The 20089-nt window shown below is 37.8% G+C and overlaps 3 protein-coding genes across 9 annotated transcripts in view; 1 reads left to right on the top strand and 2 right to left on the bottom strand.

Annotated features, from left to right (window-relative positions):
- Positions 1-20089, top strand: part of fmoda (fibromodulin a) — a 37017-nt gene that overhangs the window by 14117 nt on the left and 2811 nt on the right. For 3 of the 7 annotated variants that reach the window (XM_077603096.1, XM_077603099.1, XM_077603097.1), the window contains 9 exons: positions 1601-1700; positions 1779-1854; positions 1951-2100; positions 7269-7410; positions 8468-8586; positions 9678-9699; positions 12642-12864; positions 12954-13032; positions 19583-19641. The gene's annotated coding sequence lies outside the window, so the exon portion shown is untranslated. Of the gene's footprint in view, positions 1-1600; positions 1705-1778; positions 1859-1950; positions 2101-7268; positions 7411-8467; positions 8587-9677; positions 9700-11957; positions 12865-12953; positions 13033-19582; positions 19642-20089 lie in introns of those variants that run through there. The other 4 variants (XM_077603098.1, XM_077603101.1, XM_077603100.1 and 1 more) reach the window with 4 other exon arrangements.
- On the bottom strand, positions 233-6789 carry prelp (proline/arginine-rich end leucine-rich repeat protein). The gene is made up of 7 exons (XM_077603095.1): positions 6682-6789; positions 3539-3953; positions 3272-3457; positions 3042-3199; positions 1929-2125; positions 593-668; positions 233-490 (listed from the first exon to the last, which is right to left on the bottom strand). Exons 1-7 carry the CDS (start codon positions 6687-6689, stop codon positions 400-402), a joined length of 1131 nt encoding a protein of 376 aa, XP_077459221.1. The 5' UTR covers positions 6690-6789; the 3' UTR covers positions 233-399.
- Positions 11173-16050, bottom strand: LOC144075744 (lumican). The gene is made up of 5 exons (XM_077603094.1): positions 15951-16050; positions 15086-15417; positions 14691-15015; positions 14223-14540; positions 11173-13075 (listed from the first exon to the last, which is right to left on the bottom strand). The coding sequence occupies exons 1-5, from the start codon at positions 16000-16002 to the stop codon at positions 12924-12926; spliced, it is 1179 nt and encodes a 392-aa protein (XP_077459220.1). The 5' UTR covers positions 16003-16050; the 3' UTR covers positions 11173-12923.

The raw sequence follows: 20089 nt of genomic DNA, 5'->3' as shown, positions 1-20089 counted from the left end.
CATTATATTTATGTATGATTTTGATTCATTTTGATGGAAAGCTGGAGTGCATGAACAAATTTCAGCAATTTAGGTAACGGTAACCCATGTCAAGAAAAAAAAAATAGAAAAATTAACCTTGAGTGATGTGAGCCAAAGGATGGATTCATTGGGAATTCATATTTACTCATCTGGCACTTTTAATTCAGTCAATTTCAAGTATAAGTGGTGTGCTGTTTTTGGCAAGCGTCCCGATGCTACCTGTGAAATCAGTGAAACTTTGGAATCTTCCAAGCCATTGAAGTATCAAAAAGAGAATTTCACAGATTGCACGGGAATGCCTTGGGCATCACTGAGCACGTGGAGTGGGCGCGGGGGTGTGTGTAAGTGCACGCCCTCTTCCTTCAAGGAAAGGTTTCCCTAAATCACAATAGAGTGGAGATGTCTGAAGCACATGATGACATCCCGCGGTATGGGGGCGCTAAGTTGATTTCCATCCAAACGCAAGTACCTGAGGCGATACAAAATTCAGTACGGCGTTTGACAGCTTCGTGATATTGTAAGTCTTCTTTAGTTCTTTTTTTTGGGTTGCCCATTTGACTCCACCACTCACCTTAGTCTTGGAATCTGGCTGTGGTCACTCATGTCGGCCTGCAGGTTACGTGGGCAGATCTGGGTGCCGTTGATATCTGTGGGCGAAAAGTGTACCCGTTGTTCGAAAGTAACGGTTTCATCATAGTGGAAAATCTGATCTGAGGTAGTAGTTTCCAGGTTCACTTACTGTATGTGGAATCAATTGTAGTACAAGTGAATTTTTGACATCACTACTTCGTTATTGCGTTGTCTACAGCAATGGCGAGAGGCTGTTTAATATATTTGACCTTGGTTTTAGTTTATACAGATCAAATGTAAACGGTTGAGTCTGTGAAGGTTCATATTCCAGCATTAGAACATTTTAGTTTAACTTTCGTCTCTCCGAATGCGTGGAAATATGTCCAAATATTATGCTATTATATTTATCAGACATTGGTTATTACTAGGTTGAAAATGGTGTTTACAGTGTTCGACTTTGATCGAAAATATTCTATTATAAAGCCAAAGAAAACAATAATTCAAAAAAGATACCCAGGGATATTGGAGTGTTTATAATACGACAAAGTTCTAAACCCCAAAGATTTTTTATTTATTTTTTATTTTGTGACATTTTTGGCCAGTTTTCCCCCTTTTTTATACACTGTCTTTATCTGAGGCCTGCAGTATTTTTAATGTTCTCCTAGATTCATTGGTGACCTTCTGGAAGAGTTGTCACTGTGTTTTTGTGATCATTTTTGTAAGCTCAGTTCTTCAATTTCTTTAGTTGTAGGCATTTTTTTTTATAATCTCTCGGCTGCTTTTATTTTGTCAGAGAGGTTCCAGTGAAGGACTATCACCAGAAATCAACCAGGTTCAAAATAATTTATACATGGGTCTAGTATTTGGAACATCCCTAAAATTTGTTATATGCCACAATTATTTTATGATTTGATGACAACAAACTTCATTTGATGTGAATGCGTGATCCTAAAGTGATGTATCGTGTAAATGTTTGGGTTTCAAGTATACGTTTGATCGTTTTTTGCAGATTATGTACTTTTGATGGCTTCCCTGGGCTGCGATCTTCAACTCTCTCTGGCTGGAGTGCTTAACGACCTCTGGTCACGAGCTATGGATTGTGACCAAAAGTTTGTATGGAAAAAAAAAAGACAGTTGCATGTGTTGATTTCGGCTCTAAGTGTGTTTTGAAATCGGCTCATTTGCAGTCAATCCAAGGGAAGTATTTCCTGCGGGACTTCGCAGATTACACAAGTGTCATCTTGCATGATCGGCAAAAGCACAGTAGGTATAGTCATATTACAAAATAAAACAACCTAGAATACACATGGGCAAGCAGTGAATTTGTTTTGGCTTACTGTCAATGGTGTTGTGATTGAGGTGGAGATGCTCCAAGTGGGCGCTGAAGAGAGGAATGGAGGCCAGGTGGTTGTGGGCGAGCTGCAGTTCCAGCAAGCTGGAGATGTTGAACACAGCCCTGGGGACGCCTTTGTCACTCAGATGGTTGTAGTTCAGCCTCACGAAGGCCAGGTGAGCAAAGCCTTGAAAGTAGTCTCTTAATAAAAAGATAACATTCATGAGAACTCATATTTATTGAACCTGCACCACTTGATAATAGTGGACAGATTTGATTTGGACGTTGAGTAGTGGTTAACATAATATTTAATGTTAAAATAAAATTCCATATTTTCCTATATGAGCAGTAGGCTTGGAGACCAGTAGAGGGTAAAGGTCTGAAAATTGTTGTCTATCTGATTAATATTTTAACAATCAAAGTATCAGAGAGAAAGAGCAGTAACTCAAATTAGAATTCTGTTATGAAGGAAAATGGATTAAAATAAAAACAGGGGTTAGGGTTAATGTATGACTTTCATACCTGTCAACTTACACGTTTTTCCCGTATTTTACATGTTTTTATCATTTCAAATTGTGTAAGCCGTATAACAACTTTTGTACGGGAAAAAAATGTTTACCCATTTTGGCTCTAATCCGGATCGTCTGGATCTCTGGTAGCAGACGAAATAATTGCTAATATTGTCATGCTTTAAGCGTGATATGCGCACGCGCATTTCCCTATCACACATCCGCCTTTTCACTATACAAATATAACGTGTCAGCAAGCAATGTATACTTAGAGAGTCAAGCTGTCAGCGTCAAACAGTGACATCTACAGAATCGTGAATTTAGTTCATAAAAAAGCGCACTGACTGATTGGGCACTACGTACATCCACATTGGGGAACATTTTAGACTTTTAAGTGCGCCCTATGTGAGTAACTATGCGCTGCGTTGCATTTGTACGGTTTATTATCACTTAAGGGTAATTGCAATCATTAATAAGGGGAGCAATTGGCCAACGTTGACAGGAATGGATTTCACATTTTCAGATCTTAACGGATTCATATCTTAAAGAACACCATGTAGTGTGTTGATGACCTTTCGCTGTGAGGCCACAGAACTTTTTAAACTTACTTTGGGATGTCTTCGATCCGGTTTTTGTCAAGAAATAGCTGTATGAGGCTGTTGGGTACGCCAGAAGGCATCTTCTTTAGCGCGTTGTGGGCCAAATTCAGCTGCATCAGGTTGGACAAATCCTTGAAGGTGTTTTTGCTCAGGTCACTGTCACTCAGCTGAGAAGAAAGGCATCCTCAGCAAATTGACGCAAGTCACACAGAAGAGACACACAAGGTTTTATGTTTCACCTGGTTGTAGTAGAGGTCAAGGAGGGTCAGGTTTCCCATCTTACTGAGGGCCCCTGCAGGTATTTTGGAAATTCGATTCTTACTGAGACGGAGCTGTTCCAGACTCGCGGGGAGGCCCGAGGGCACCTCTTTAAGCTGGTTACGTTGAACGTAGAGATACAAGAGAGCTGGGATCTTCTGGAACACCTACACAATGTTTATAAATAGAAGGGCCCGAAGCGTTTGGCAACACTCAACTAAGTGACGCAAAAATGGAAGCTGTCCTACCTGTTTGTCTATTCGTTGGATGCGATTGTTTGCCAGGTTGATCCAGCGAACGTCTGAGGCATTTAGGAAAGCTTCTGCTGTTACCTCGGAGATGTAGTTGTTTTGAAGGTACAGATAGTGGCTTCTTGACGGGATGACCGGGATTGTACGAATATTTCGGTTTTCACAGTTTAGAGAGTTTGGATAGTTTGGAGAACATAAACACTCCCTGGGGCAGTCGGGATAAGGGGAAGGCGGTCCAAGGATGAGCGGGGGGATGTCCGTCGGCTCCTGCGGCTCGGCTTGAGAGACGGAGGGCGTTCTGTGGATGGCGGGGCGCCTGGTGGGCTTTCTTGGCCGGGTCCTCTGGCCGACCACCGCTGCTATCAAAAGGAGCAGTACCAAGGCAGAGGAGAGTCCTACGTGGGCCTTCATCCTGCACCGTGAACATTAACAACAATGTTCTTGTTATACGTGTTTGCCATTATTTATATATATAGATTGATTAAAAATTGTGGGATTGTGCAAAAACATATAATGCATTGTTAAATAATCCCTCACATCAAGGCACAAGACAAAATACAACTTAAAATGAAATGTTGAAAAAAGGAGACCACCTAAAGTACATAGTTTTTGGTTACTTGGAGTTGCAAGCCTCTCAAATATCTGTTAATTTAATTCAAAGAATTCCATACAATTGCTTCATAAAATCCGTAAAAAATATATGTATACATGAGTAAAAGCAGTTTTTAGGACAAATACATTTTAAAAGCCTGTAATTAATCATATTGTTGTTAATATTTAGTCATTTTAAATTTAATCAGGCACAAACACACACACATACTACAGGATGAAAGGATCCACATGCGGCTCTAGAGCCATAACTTCTAGGTATCTATCATTGGCACTGGAATAGTATTTTTGCTTGTAATGAAGCACAGCATTTTTTTTTAAATGTTAACTTATTTGGAGCTTGTGTGGAAACTTTGTACTCATATTATCAGATACTCTAAGAGTAAGTAAGACAGGAAATTAACAGTTGAGTGGGAAAAAAGGAACGCTGTTTAAAGAATCAGGGAAGGGATAAGGACTCGTTTGTCCGGCTGGCTCCGTAGGGAGACATGAGCAAGGGAAGAGCGTGGGTCTGAAACTTGCCAAGTCTTTGCACTTGCACACATTTGATGAATAAGCTTTCATAGAGTTCCGTGTAGCTTAAACCAACCAACTAATGCAGTGTCATGGATGAATTTCTTGAAAATGCAGATGGGGATCTGTCATGCCAAAAAACAGTAAATTCTAATCACTAGATTAGGACAATTCTGCAAGTCTTCAGTAAGCATCTATGAATCACATCATTTGTTCTGCCTGGAAAAACAAACATGAACTTCTCTCTGACGGCGGTCCTTAGCATTTCCTTTCCTTCTCCCTCTCAGTCATCCAGAGCCTTCCAGACCCTTGTACCCACACACCAAAAGAATATCACGGATAATTTCTTTCCCGTGATTCGATAACAATGTATAACAATTGTATTTGTCTACTTATCATTTACTTAGAATTTGTTGTTTATTAATGTTGCATCCCTGCATGTTGAAATTCGTTCATTCTAAGAACAAGTATCTTATATAACGTATAGCAAGTACAATTCAAAGCTCTATCCAGGTTTATCTTGCTGTTTTTATTCTTATATGTATTTAACTTGTTGTTTTGTCATTAAATTGGACTGGACATCAAATCTTAATGTATGAACCATGCTTGAAATGCATGATGGTATTACAATAAATTGACTCGAATGCTCGAATAAAATTTGCCATAAAAGTAGATCTAAAAAAAAAGAAAGAAAACAGCAACCCTCTCACCACCATGTCTCCTGCACCAAAAAAAACAAAAACAAAATTAATCTATGCAATACTAACTGATCAGTTTCCATTGGAAAAAGATGCAGAAGGTTTGGATTCACCTTCTTTCCTTGAACACAAGACACGGTAACATCATGTACTACATTATAGTATTAGTTACTGAATGATTAAATATAGAGGCATGTTTGAGGCACTTGACTTATAAATTGCTTCTAACTTTAAAAGGAAAAATGAAAGGCATTATATATTTTTATTAGTTTATTAGTTTTATTAGTTTATTTCGAATTAGCAGGTCTACCTAATGGTGCATCACTAGCCATTCGTGATAAAATTTAATATCCTTCTGCATGTTTTGAACTTAAAACCCATCTGTTTTGTGATGTAAAGGTTTATAAGTAGTAATACGTGAGTTTTGTAGAAGAAACTCCAGCATCTTGAAACAAGAAATAAAAATGATCACACTTCAGATGTCATGTAAAAAAATAAATTAAAAAATAACACACAATGTTCTAATGACAATTTTGTATCAATTGTCATTTTTGACTAAAAAACATAAGTTCATATAAAATTAGATGTTGCTCAGTGATGTCACCCAGACAAAATCGCTGAGTTGCTTTTATGTTTCTCATCCAAAATCTGGCATAGAAGCAAAGAATTCTGTCAAAGTCAATGTCTCACCAATATGCTCTACAGATTTATTTTACTCTATTTTTGCCAAGCATGTTCTCATGTGGGTGTGGCTGGCTGTGCAAAAAAATCTGCATGTATAAATCCATCTGGCTATGTGGGGATGTCTTTAAATGAGAAAAATAAATACAGTGAATAATATGAGAATAATAAGGATTTTATCATGGCAGCACAAATCAATAAGTTCGGTTCAGTCCACCTCTCCCTTTCACTAATATTGATAACTGCACTTGATATTGCATGACTTTATTTCAATTGATTGCTTGCAAAGAAACACCAAATTCGACTCAAGATCATACAAATGCGATTTTTTTCTCCAAAAGATGCTCCGATTATATTTTTAAATTGGTGTGCATTAAAAAAGCATGATAGAATTATCATTATATTAACATTCTGCATGCAACATTTGTTTGATGATCATAAAAACAGGTATGGTAGAATATTTGGAATTCATGTTTGAGGAAAGAAAGACGTAACACACGGTGGCAGGTATGGCATAGCACGGTGTCACCATGGTAACACATCTTGGCGTTTGTGCTACATTCTCACCACACAACACACCCTCTATTTTCCCAGCCAAACATGCCAAAAAAAGAAAAAAAAATGATTAAAGTTCCTTACCTGCCCATGGTACCTGCCCTCTTTTGTAAGGTCTCAAGTTTTGTCTTTTCTTCTCTCTGTCTTTTGCCCTTTTTCCTTTGCTGTCCACTCCCTCTCTTCCTCTCCAGTCTCGCCCTATCCAACCCTCCTTTGGGTTGTTTAGCTTGTTTTTTTTCTCCCCCTTTCAAGGTCACAACGCCTCCTTCTTCCCGACCCATGACTTTTAATCTTGACAGAGTCGGTCTTGGCTTCCCTTTGCATAAAATAAATAAATATAAAACGTACTCACCGAGGAATATTTGCACAGAAGCAAAGATGTGCAGAAGATGGAACACCAGATATTGTATTTACATTCTCTGTCCTTCTCATTTTCTCACTCTTTCTTTTAGATTCAGCTCATGTGGTTTTCATTAGTAGCATCCAACTGCACATGACTGTTCTCTTTTCTAAGTGTGCCCATATGTTGTTGTATATTTTACAAAGATATGTCAACCAATACAAAGACTCCCAACTATAACTATTACTTTTCTTTATGTCAACAACAACAAAAAAGTCTATTAATGTAATGGGAAATTCTCATTCACATTTTTTTCCCTGTTTTGTCTCAGATTTATTTGCAACGACAGAGGGCGTCCCAAAATTCACCTGCTGACTGAATGAGGAAATAAAATGATGTGTGGCATTATTAAAAGAGGGCAGAGAAAGAGAAAAAAGCTCAAAGTTCATGGAGTACAACCTGCTCCTGACCAGGTGAGATCCAGAGACTCAGTTACCAGAGTAACAGGCATCAATTACACCTCTTTGTTAAACAGGCTTGAGTTTCCTCCTTTTATCAGGTTTGAATAACCAACTTTTTTGTAACTAAAACCCAGATTTTTTTCTTTTTATGAACCAGCTAATAGACCGGATGTTCATTAAACATGCTTTGTCAAATGGACCACAGCTGGCTTGAGTTCATTGTGCTTCAAGCCCAATGACAATAAAAACAAAAATGCTAATTCAATCTTGGAGAGAAGGTGGAAAAACCACACAAATTTAACCCTAAAATTGAGAACTGTGACCAAACCACCAATTAATTATTACTTAAAAATTGCAAGTATACTTCTTAAAAAGTGTATTATCACCTGGAATTCAATAGGGCCAAAAATCTGGTTTAAACTGACTTCTACCAGAATCAACATTTCTATCCATTCACTTGCTGTGATGATCTCATTTTTGTTAAAGATATATTTTTTAATCGTCAATCACATACCTGTCAACCTCTGCCGATAACTGCCCTTATAAATGATTATGATTCCCCTTACAAACCCCCAAAAAACCTTACAAACACCGTACGACTCGTACGGTGTTTGTAAGGTTTTTGGGGGGGTTTGTAAGGGGAATCATAATCATTTATAAGGGCAGTTATCGGCAGAGGTTGACAGGTATGCAATCATGTTATCATCAGTGTTTTAATGTTGTTAATTATAGGAAAGAAAGGATTCATATAGTATGAACAGAATATATTTCGTATTTTTGTGTGGCCTTGTACAAGGGGATGTTTCAAATGTTTTTAAGAGATAATTAATAAGCTACAAGGCTGCATGTGTGTTTTGTTTCTGTATGCACACACGTGAGTCACGTGACTTGTGGAATGCAGGTTTGTCTGACGCGCATTGCTCAAATCTATGCAGATGGATAACAAAGGGCTGAATGTTGATTCCAGAGGAGCGAAATTTATTGGTGGCTCGCGTTTTATTTTACGGCAGGAAACAATAAAAGTTTTTTTCTTCACTATTACATACTAAAACATCTGCTTTCCAAACAGATGGCGAGCAAGGCTGCTTTGGGCTCTCTGGTCCAGAGTCAAATGATTTGTATGATAATCAAACACCTGTGCAACAATGATCTCTTCTTTCAATGCACAGAAAAAAAATGGATGATCAGGTATGCCATACTCAGAGGAAATCACATTATATTCCAAGCATTCATAGCGTCGTATTGCAAAGTTGTTGCACATTAGGAGGAGATGACATCCTCTAAGCTGTTTGTGAACATTCCTTTCTTTCCATGCCGCACCCAAAACTCCGGCCAAAATCCTTTGAATTCTCTCTGCCAACAGTTTTTGGCTATTAAATTACTCAATGTCAGCTTTTTAGTAATGTCACTGTCTGGTTACAAGAAATACCATTAAAATATATATATTTTGTCATAAATTGATGAATATCGAATGAAATACAATACAAATTGTTGTATTTTTTTTGTTCTTTTTCTCTTGTATCAGAAGTATATCATCAGGAATCAGACAGAGAGCAATATTCGGTTTCCCTTTTATTGTGAATATGATGAGTGGTATGAAAATCAATGAATTATGATCCTTTGCACTGATTTATTCCAGTCCTGCGGGTGCCAGTCATTACAAAGTGACACCGAGCAAGCTTTTATCACCTCAACATGAGCTATTGCATTTTGGAGGTCACTACCAGAATGCAATACTTTTTAAAATTTCTCATTTCATACATTTCTTTTTATGTTTGTATTGGATTATCTCCAATCTATTTGTATTGCTAGTTTTTTAGGTAGATTGTTTTTGTTAGCCAAATTGAGTTTGTATGGCAAACAAAGCATAATACATACATGTAAAAGTATTCTGCCTTTAATTTAATTTACTGCAGAGGTCAAAATCCTCCTTTGTAGCCATTAAAAAATCTGTTGGTGTTTTCAAATCATATTTTCTACTAGCCACCTCAATTTATATAGAGAATTTTTATCACTACTACCTGACTTTAGGTAAAAGCTATATGAAAATATGCTGATAAAAATGTGTGAAAAGAAGATGAATGTGAGAGGCTTATGTGTTCCGTGGCATGAGTGTTTGAGGCTCATTGTTCTTAAGATGTTGTTTCTGAAACCAGTTCAAAATGTAATTGTTGCCAGAAGTTCTGGATGCGTGTTGCCTTTTCTATAGCAAAGACTGTTTAATCAGCTGATTTGAGGGGGAAAAAATGTTCCTTATTATTTCTCTTTTCTCTTTGTAGAATGAGTTTGGACTGTGATTGGGTAAGTGCTACAGTACACATAAACATGACACATAAACACTAAAAAAATATAATGGAGCTTGTTCACTAATGGAACCTGTTAAGTCCATCAAACTGCTGAGGCAGCAGTCAGTGTTTGTATTTATTTATTTATTTTCTTTCTTGTAAACAGCATGTCCTCGACCTACGACTTTTTGACTTTACGACGCCCGTGCTTTAGTCCTCGTCACATAGCTAGTGCTTAATTATTTATTGTTACTTGAATCGATTTTAATTATTTTGACACAGTTTGACTTCAATGGTGAAATCTGACTCACACGGAAATTCGGGCTACATTGCCAGCCTAGGAACCGAACTCGTTCGCAACTTCCCAAACATACAAGAATACATTTCATTTGTTTTGAGCTTAACGCATATTTCAGGTTCATGAGTGACATCATTTTATATAACTTTTTTGTGATGTCAGGTAAGTAAGACTGGCTTGGAAAACATGTTTCTGTGTAAAACACCATTACAAAAGGGAAAATCCAACAAAAATCCGATCTTTAAATCCCCAGGTCATTCAAAACTTTTGACAACTATGCATGTCATGGAAAATACTATCTGATCTTGTCACAACACACACACACACACACACACACACACACACACACACACACACACACACACACACATACACACACACACATTCACACACACACACACACACACACACACGCACAGAAATAATTAATAGTTAGTGATTTGAGAAGGCTAGTTAAAAGTCAAAAAATATTTTCTCTCTCTGCTTACTATAATATTCAACTACGTACTAGTGTACAACATGCTATCTGTTTTAACTTGTAAAGTATAATCTCAATCGAAAATAAAAGGGTTTGTGAATTGGAATACCAGAATGTTACATAGTTTTACATTCACTGTAGTTTTCTACAGTATCGGAAAAGCATTCCTACCAAGTCAAATTATGATAAATAAATCTATACATCAAAGGTGAAACCCTCCCATTCTGTTGTTGAATTTAATGGTGATATTTTTGCTAGAAATTGAATTACTTTATTTCTCCTGGCTTTTTTGTCTTTGGCAGACTGACAGGTTATTTTCTCTTGTTGGACATTTGCTAGGATAGACTGTAGACACAGCATCATTTTTAGTGGTTATATAACCCAAAAGGCCTAAAATATTAAGAAAGATAAACTTCAAAGGTTCAACGTGACTCTAGGAAAACATAATAAAAGACGACAAGACAGCTCAGCATTGGGAACATTCCCAAGCCAGATCTAAAAACGTGAGTTTTCAGTTGAAGTAAAAAGGGCAATAGAAGTTGAAAACCTTCTAAAATCTATCTATCTATTGTCATTTTGCTTCTTATCATATTTCGTATATACTGTGGCTCTTTGCCCCGTTTCACGTTTCTCTCATTTTTATTCTCTCTTAAAAGACACTCAAATTCCACAGGGCCCATTAAAAACAAATAATAAGTAATAGGAAGAATGTGTTATGGTGAATAATATGGTTTTAATTGTGTAAGCGGCACATCGCTTTGTCTCTCCCAGCAAAAACATAAGACAACTAGAATGTCCTTTAATACTCATTTGAAGGGATGCAGCAGAAGTTTGGCTTTACAGAACAACTTAATGAAAACTAAGACTTCTACCGAGAAAATCTCGTGGGAAAAAGTTGGACCGTCTCCCAGCTTCTCTAAAGTGCCCTTATTAGCATGTACTGTAAGGCCAACACTTGTTACTTCTTTTCAGTGAAACTGACAAGATGTGCTTTAAAAGTGCTGCTGATGTCATATACGTCATTAAGAGAATAATTCCAGTCTTGAATGAGACTCATACCTCGTGTATGACTTGGCTTAACCAACATGAGTCTGGTCTGACCATCATAAGCACTTTACAGTGCTTTTAGAGGACATGGTGTCACCTGGAAAATATGGATGTGGTGGAAAAGTCAGACACAAAAACAGCATTTATGTTTGGATAAAACACAAAGCCATCGCTAGAAAGATTAATGCTTATTGAAGAGTGAAAAATAGCTAAAAATTAGTTTGAGTGGATTACATGTTCTGCAGAGAGTAACAAAACAAGACATAGGACAACTGCATCAACACAAAATTAAGAATTATTACTTGGAATAGAGCGTTTGCATGTTGTTCAATTTCCTTTTGAATAAAAATGAATCAAGCTAGTAGTGTCGAAACGTTATGGTTTAACAGATACACACAAAATTTGCATGAGATATCAAAAGACCAAAACTATGACATTGAATTGCACAATCATATGAGAAAATGTCTGCATGACTATAACGGTAATTTCCATCATAACCGTTGACAGTATTTCAGCCATATTAGTCACTTTTTGCGCATTATTATTAGTACATTATTCATCATTGTAGTCATTTTTTTTGTACAAGTAAACTATGATTGCCTGTCAACTGGCACCCGTAATGGAGGGGTAGACACCTGCACCACAGGATCCTTTTAAAGATATGCAATGCAGATTATGGTAGGCTTGTGACTAAAATATATAATTTAATGTAAGTTAAGGGAAAAACTACATGATTAGCAATGTCAAATTTATACACTATCAATCAACCGGAATGGTATGCTCATGACAACTGAGTTGGTAAGGCTCAAATTTCTGAGTCAAGTTCATGTTAAATTATCTTTTGATATAGATGTAGTATTTGTTTTTTTAAGGATTAATGAGATTGTCCTCTACATATCCAACCGTGTCCTGGATTTTTGACTTCTTTTAATAGTGTGCTAAATTGGCCACCACATCCCACAATGCAATGCAGCTTAGTTAATGCACAGGTGTATCTAATATATGATATGTTGGCAAGGAGAAACACTGATGATTGAAAGGGGCTTTTGAAAATTGAAGTCTAGTATCCAGTAAAAAATAATTGCATTCGGTCAAATTATTTTTGGTTACCTACTCTTTTTACTGTGTTTTGCAGCTAGGCCTAGGAGATAAATTGGCCTGCTTTGGAGTTGATTTGCAACCTTTGCCTATGATGTTCACCTTTTTGCACACGGTTTTGGGTCTAACCCAATGAGTCAGTGTTGCCCTTCTGAAATTTCTGCCTTGGTGCCAACACTGACATCTCTGTTCCGACACATGTTCTATTCCACTCTGACATACCACAGTACATGTTGGAAAAGAATGCCAAGAGAAAATAGGTACATTAAATCCAGATAAAGGACTATTTTTTCAGGCATTTATTTCATTGTTTGCACATTCAAATGTAAATCCTTTGAATCACTCTCAGACAGAAAACCCAGTCAGAAGGAAGATGCCTGTAAGACATTTTGTTGCCATCCAGTCGCAGTATCTTCAACCTGGAGTAGGTAAGCGGTCCCACTTCTCTGCAGAAACTGGTCACATTAAACTCTAAAGCAAAGACATTGATATTCATAAAAATGGTCAATTCTGCATTCTTGCAAAAGGCTTTGGTTTCATACCATGCCCTCGGTGTTCATTAGAGGAACTGAGACAACAGTTCCTCTCACCCGGAATGTGTTTCTTATTATAACTCACAGATGGTGTGGTTAAAATGGGCACAGTGATAACCACAGCGCTTCATTGTCAGTCATAATGTGGCTCTCGGTGGCGGTGCCGATAACAAAACCCTAATGCGCTTGCATACCTGTCAACCTCTGCCGATAACTGCCCTTATAAATGATTATGATTCCCCTTACAAACCCCCCAAAAAACCTTACAAACACCGTACGACTCGTACGGTGTTTGTAAGGTTTTTTGGGGGGTTGTAAGGGGAATCATAATCATTTATAAGGGCAGTTATCGGCAGAGGTTGACAGGTATGCGCTTGTGTCAAGTGTTTTTCTGTCTATCTCCCTGCTTACAATTTTCTTGTCTTTAGGCCCAAATGACTTTCCAATTTGCATCTTGACAAAAGGTTGGATTGTGGACTTGATAGCGTAGGCAGGTACAGCAAGTGAGTGTGATGAAGAGCAGGTTTAGAAAACGCAAAGAGGAAAATAAAAAAGTAGAACAGCATGTGCTTCTCGCTCATCTGGCAGTATTTCCTTTCGTCTAAAATCATCACAGATGTTTTCATACTAACGTGTCTTTTCTTTTGCTAACCTACTTTTCCCTTCTTTCGGTAGCTTCAGACCACATCGCTTCTCACAACCTCATTGACTTGTAACAATTATTCCATTTATTCCATGTGGCTTAGTGCAACATTTTCAATCGCAATATAAAATTTGGACAAGATCGAAAATTATATAAGCTGTTTGCTACTTGGCATATTAAAAAACTAACTCTAATGTATATTGTATACATATCTATAGTATTGTATTTTAGATCAAACATAAGATCCATAATGAAGTTAAAATCTTATTAGGACTGCTTGTAAACAATTACACCCTTAAAAACAGTCACTAGGCAGAAAAACTGTATTTTACCTACACTTGAGGTCTTTCAATTCATTGGAACCTTATTTTGACATCATGGAATTCTGGCATATCTGAAAACTGTGCATGCAAGTAGTGGCATGAGGTCTTGCAAAGCTCACCTTGTATTTCATTTGCCTCCAGGTACAGGTGCTGCAATGTGGTGGGGACCTCAGGGATGGTAGTAAAATTGTTGTGGGACAGGTCTAGTTCCACCAAACTGGAGAGGTTGAAGGCCTGGGGCTGGATTTTGCGACTTTGCAGGTGGCAGCGACTTAGACGAAGGTATTTGAGGTTGGAAAATCCCATGAAACTGTCCTCATCAATGACTGATAGGGAGTTATTGGACAGATAGAGCTGCTGCACTGACGTGGGTAAATGTCTGGGGACTGTTGAGAAGGAATTCCCGCTGAAGTCCAACAAGTTTAAATTATGCAGCCCTGTAACACACGGACAGAGACAAAGTCACGTAGAATAGCACTGAACCATTGTTTCTGTTTTGTTTTCATAATATTACGAACTTCTCGTGGCCCCGAAGCTGACCAAAACAATAGAAAAATTGGTCAACATGATGAGGAAGATATTTCTACCTGCAAGCTCTCCTTCTTTAATGGTTTTCAAAAAGTTCCCCTGCAGAAGAAGCAACGTCAGATTCTTCAGGTTCTTCAGGGTCTCTCTCCCGACACTGATGATTTGGTTATGGGCCAGTCGGAGCTGCTTAAGACCGACTGGCAGATTCCTGGGAATTGAGCTTAACTGGTTGTGGTTGGCAAAAAGATAAGCTAGTTGGGTCTGGTTTTGTAAAATACCCTCATCCACATATTCACTTTTCAACCGGTTCTGGTCCAGAATGAGCCAGTGTAGTCCAGTGATGTTTGCCAGAAATGAGGTGGTTAGGGATGAGATGTTGTTGCTCTGTAGAGGATGGAAGTTAAAGAAAGGCGGAGTGGTCAAACTTCAATTTGACGATTGAACATTGTCGTACCTGTAGGAAGAGGTACTGTGTTGTGGCAGGTAGAAGATTCGGGACATCTATCAGGCCTCTATGGTCACAGTACAGGGCCGTGGGCCACTGAATGGGGCAGTCGCACCCCCGAGGGCAGGCCTGCGGGTTGGTGGCCCGGTACCACGCCGCGTCTAAACGGCCGCGTAGGCTCATCACGCTGGGCTCACCCAGTAAGCGGTCGATCCACAAGGGAACGCCGCCGTAGTCTATGTCGGCCAGAGTGGTTGTTGACGCCAGCGCAAAAACACACGATAGGACAGGAAATATCCACAGCACTCCCATGGAGACCAGCTGGTGGCGTCCACGTAACCCTGCAGGGAAAGGTTACTTTGTTACATCACCACTCAAATTTTGAGGTTTGAATTGTGTTTTAGGGGGATTCATATTGATATTTTTTTACTGTTTGTTTCAAAAAACTACATTGTAAATGATAACATGTATTTTTGAATACAATAATCGAGCTCTTTTGCAAGGAAGAATGGGGATTTTCAGTCTCTCGGTGTGCAAAATTAATAGAGACATACCCCAAGTGACTTGACTCATCACTTTTCAGGTTTTTATTTGTTAAAAGGGCAAAAAAAAAATTCCAATACATTTCGTTCCCATTCATTCAATTTGTGTTCATAACAATATCAAATCAGAGCGGTTTGCATCATCAAGTCAATCCAAATCAGCACGTACTTAGCATCAAATTGTACAATTCTCCTTTTGATATAGCAAAAGCTTTGCGTTTTGCCAAGAGCTGCAGTTATAAATAATAAAAAATCCACTTTTGCAGGCCCGTGCAAGCACATTCAGGATAGAACACAGTCAGTCGCACACCCAAAGAACAATGCCAATTTACCTTTCGGTCGAGGAGAAATGTTGGTTAAATTCCCCAACGAAGAGGTCGGCATCCTGCAGAGGAAATGAGGACTTTAGTGTGCTTGTGAGTGTGTGTGTGTTTTAAAACTGTGAAGAATGTTCATGTTTACTTGCTCTCTGATGCATTCCTCTTCCTCAAATACTGGCACCATCCCAGATTTTTTCTGTGTTTCTTTGGCTAACTAAAAGGGAGTAACATTTAGCGCATACATTTGTATCATGGAGATACACATGCAAATGATTGTGTTTGATGTGTGCACATATGTGTGTACATTTGGCTGGTGTGGGTGTGTGTTTGGGTGAATGCACGAGTGAGTGTGTGTTGCCTTCAGGCCTTGGTCAGAATAGTACCTGGGGATCCAAAGAGACCATTCTGTGTGCAAGTGTGATTGCTTTCCACATCATAGAGGAGAGTAAAATGATTCCAGACTTTTTTTCTTTTTAGGGAAACATAATGAAAATATTTAACGGTATTCTCCGTGCAATCATACTTAAAAATAATCTAAAACAACATGTTCAGGTAGATTTGAAAGGTTGTTTTTTTTGCTGTGCAGACAGATGTGTAAGCCTGGACAAAAATTATCAGGCTGAGAGATGTATTCATAGAACAATATGTTTATTATTGTGCCTGTAGTTTGCAGTATGTAGAGCTGCAATGCACACAACTAAAAAATCCCTAATTTACCATGGGAAAAAATTAATCCTAATCAATCTGTTGGTCATTTGCATGCTATTTTTTAATTGCAAGTGTAGAAATCATCAATTCGAACGCATATTTGTGCAAAATAGTAAGCTAACATGCAAGGAAGTGAACTTGAAGTGCATAATGGGTTGCATCATTTTCCTCGAGTGACATGATGCCCTCAGGTGGTTTCTCATTTATCATCTGTCTTTTGAGCTCCTTGACATTTTGTTTCCCGTGTAGTTGCTTATCATGAGATCAATCATGAAGTCCTTTTTAAAACAAGAGCGATGTTGCAAACACGTATCGTGGATTTTGCAACTTTCACTCCACTTCCATCGAAACACCTTCCACAAGGAAAATTACTAGGAAGTTGAATAAATTGCTGCAAGAACAAAAAGCCCAAATTGCAACATTAATTGATTAATGCACACTTGTCATGTGTTTAATAAATTATGTTGTGTAACACATTTCTTACTGTGTTTAAAAAAGAAAGGAGGTGTTTCTTACAGTAGTTTCATAGTGCCTCGGGTTTATAAAGGATAACGGACTGGACTATAAAGTGTGCACTTTGTCTAATAGGAATTTTTCAACAAAATACACCTCATTAGCCTGTCAAAATCCATATATAAAAAAACACTGAAATAAAAACTGCAGGTTCCAAAGCAGTTGAAATAGGTTTATAGATTGGAATATATGGCAATATTATAATCAACTATGTAAATATCAACTAAATTCCGGTCTGCTGTAAGCAAGAGCTATATTTTCAATTATTTTCCTCTGATCTTGACATCTTTGTGTTTTCAGTTTCAACTTGAGAAGTACACTACCCTTTTCTCAATAGCAACTCTTTGAAATAACAGCAGGTGGCAGTATTTCTGTTTCAATTTGCCACGAACTTTTGAATTGATTTTAATATAACATCAATTCTTATTGCAGGCCCTTGTAATATTGTCATCAGGAATGAGGTTTTTGACCATGGACAATATTTTATTTTATATTATAAATATTCTTCCCCTCTCTTTTTCTCTATATGTGGAATTAATATTTAAAAAAAATCTCTTTTTAGGTATCCCAGGTGGTCAAAGCCATTTCTTTGGCAGGATCATTCACATTTATGATGAGAATAATGCCCTGCATATATATTGCCTTTAATATGAGTGAGAAACATTGTGTGATATAACATCCATTTGCAGACATCTGCTTTCCATTTTGTGCTCAATGTTGTTTCCTGCACAGTTGTTGGCTCAAGTTACATTTCAAAGACCAAGAAACTTTTCCTTTTTCCTTCTACTAATTTCAATTGACGTCACAATTAACATAGGTTAAATCATGCATAAATGTACATTTCTGAATCATTTGGACATGATTTTGATTTATCTTTTTATCTCATAATAGACAGGTCTCTCTGTGAGTCTTTGTAAGAATCAGGTTTGTTGATTTAGGGTTCAGGCAGCTCAGGGCCATCCTTGCATGTCATGAGTTCACTTTGATGGCATGTTTACACAGCACACAGAAAGGTGGCGGTTAAAGGGTCCTAGTTCCAAGATGTCCTTGACTACTCCAGAAGTTGCTTGAATTGTTACTGACATCTTTTTTTTTTTCATTTAGCCTACCATAGAAAAGTGCATTCATGTCTAGTCTAATCTTATATATCCATCCTCAAATATACTACTACTACAGACTATTCAAATCAACTTGTCACTACTGTTCGTTCACAAGCTCGTATACGAGTTGTTATTTAGTTTTTTTTATTTTTGCCAAGAGGTTTATCTAACACACATGTGCATGCCCTTTGTGTCATCTGGCTGGACCTAATGTGGACCACTTCCTGACTCTTTATTACCATCTGACTTTGTGTAACTGACTTCCTCCTCAAACTTTGACCAATAGAATGCGGCTTTCATTGTCACACGTTGTAATAGAAGACAAATGTATTCCAACTGCTCATTTTTTTAACCTGTTTGCAGTGGAACGTCTGACCTCAGGTTTTTGAGGGGGCCTCTATGAGTATTTAATTCTCTTGAGTGGAAAAGAATGCGTGCCTGGTTTATTACACAGCATTGTGCTTTGTTTGTTTTTCCACCACACACCAACAAACCGTACCTGTATAATATAAAGTGAGAAACAGGAAAGTAAAGGTTATTTGTAGGGGTGCTAGAGCAGGATATAGATTTCATTTTGCTTGCCTACCACTTCTTATCTAAAGATTTTTTTGTTAATATCTTACCTTGATATTTTAGGATTTTTATGAGAATGTATCCGGTATATTTTGGTGAAAATCCAACTCATAATGACAACATTAAATCCCTATTAAATCATTGACCGCATATATTTGATATTGGCCCTCCCATAGAAACAAAAGTGTGACTTTTGTGAGAATAGAAGACCATATATCAATATATAGGCCTTTATATGTGTCTTTCTTGTTATCTATTTGCTTGTTTTAACACTGTATGGATCAGTTTTAAGAAGACTAACCAGTCATCCACTCATATTAAAACATTTATTGGCCATTAAAATGGTGATAAAAACTGTAGCTAAAATGAGTTTATTTTATTTTAATTAGAAAATCAATGAATGAACTTCTAGTCGCAATCTGTTTTCATTTCCCAAAGAAATCAATAAATGTCACCTGTTCAAAATTGGGGCCGTTTTTTTTGTTCACTCCAATAATCCAAACAAACAAATCAATGATGCCCAACAAAATGAGTTATTGATCATAGCACCTGTCCGAGTCTTTCAAAAATATTACGCAGATGATAAAATATATTGTTTTAATGTGTGTTATTTTTGGGGGGATGGTTTTGTAAATAAGATGCAGGAGGGTGGATGGCAGAGCAGAGTCGAAGCATCACAGGGAATGAGCAGAAAGGGGTGGAGAACCTAACGCCTATATTTTTGTTGTTGTTGGTCCGTCTGTCTTCTAGTCTTGGTGCCACTTGGACATAGCAAGGGCGACAGAGAAGACGCCTGTATCGCAGAACAGGTAAAAGGTTAAATTGTGCCCGTGTGTGTGTGTGTGCTAGCGTGATTGTGTTTATGTCTTTGCACGTGCATATGTTGGCATTTAGAATGCTTTGAGGCCTAATGGACTTTTGTTACTACATGTAGGTTGGATAATAAAAGTCTTTGTGATTTCCCCCCTCACACATAAAGTTCCTTATTGGATACGCCAGTGAAAATTTGGACTACTTTTGAAGCCCATCGACAAAGAGTGCTTTGTAACGAGGTTTCCATTTCTTTCCCTGGCAGTTTTTTTTGCAATTCCTCCTTAGATTCCCTGTGGATTAAGACTGCTAAGAATGTCGCTCCCTGCAGGCAGTTCCATTCCAAAACTATGCCAGCAACTGCACTTATTGGGTTAGGGTGTTTACTGTAAAACCGTTTGATCACTTCATTTGTATAGCAAGAAAAAGCATCATACACCTTATTTA

Source organism: Stigmatopora argus, chromosome 6, assembly GCF_051989625.1.
Source record: "Stigmatopora argus isolate UIUO_Sarg chromosome 6, RoL_Sarg_1.0, whole genome shotgun sequence".
NCBI lineage: Eukaryota > Metazoa > Chordata > Actinopteri > Syngnathiformes > Syngnathidae > Stigmatopora > Stigmatopora argus.
Note: the sequence above shows the minus strand (reverse complement) of the source record. Positions and strands in the feature narration are given on the sequence as shown.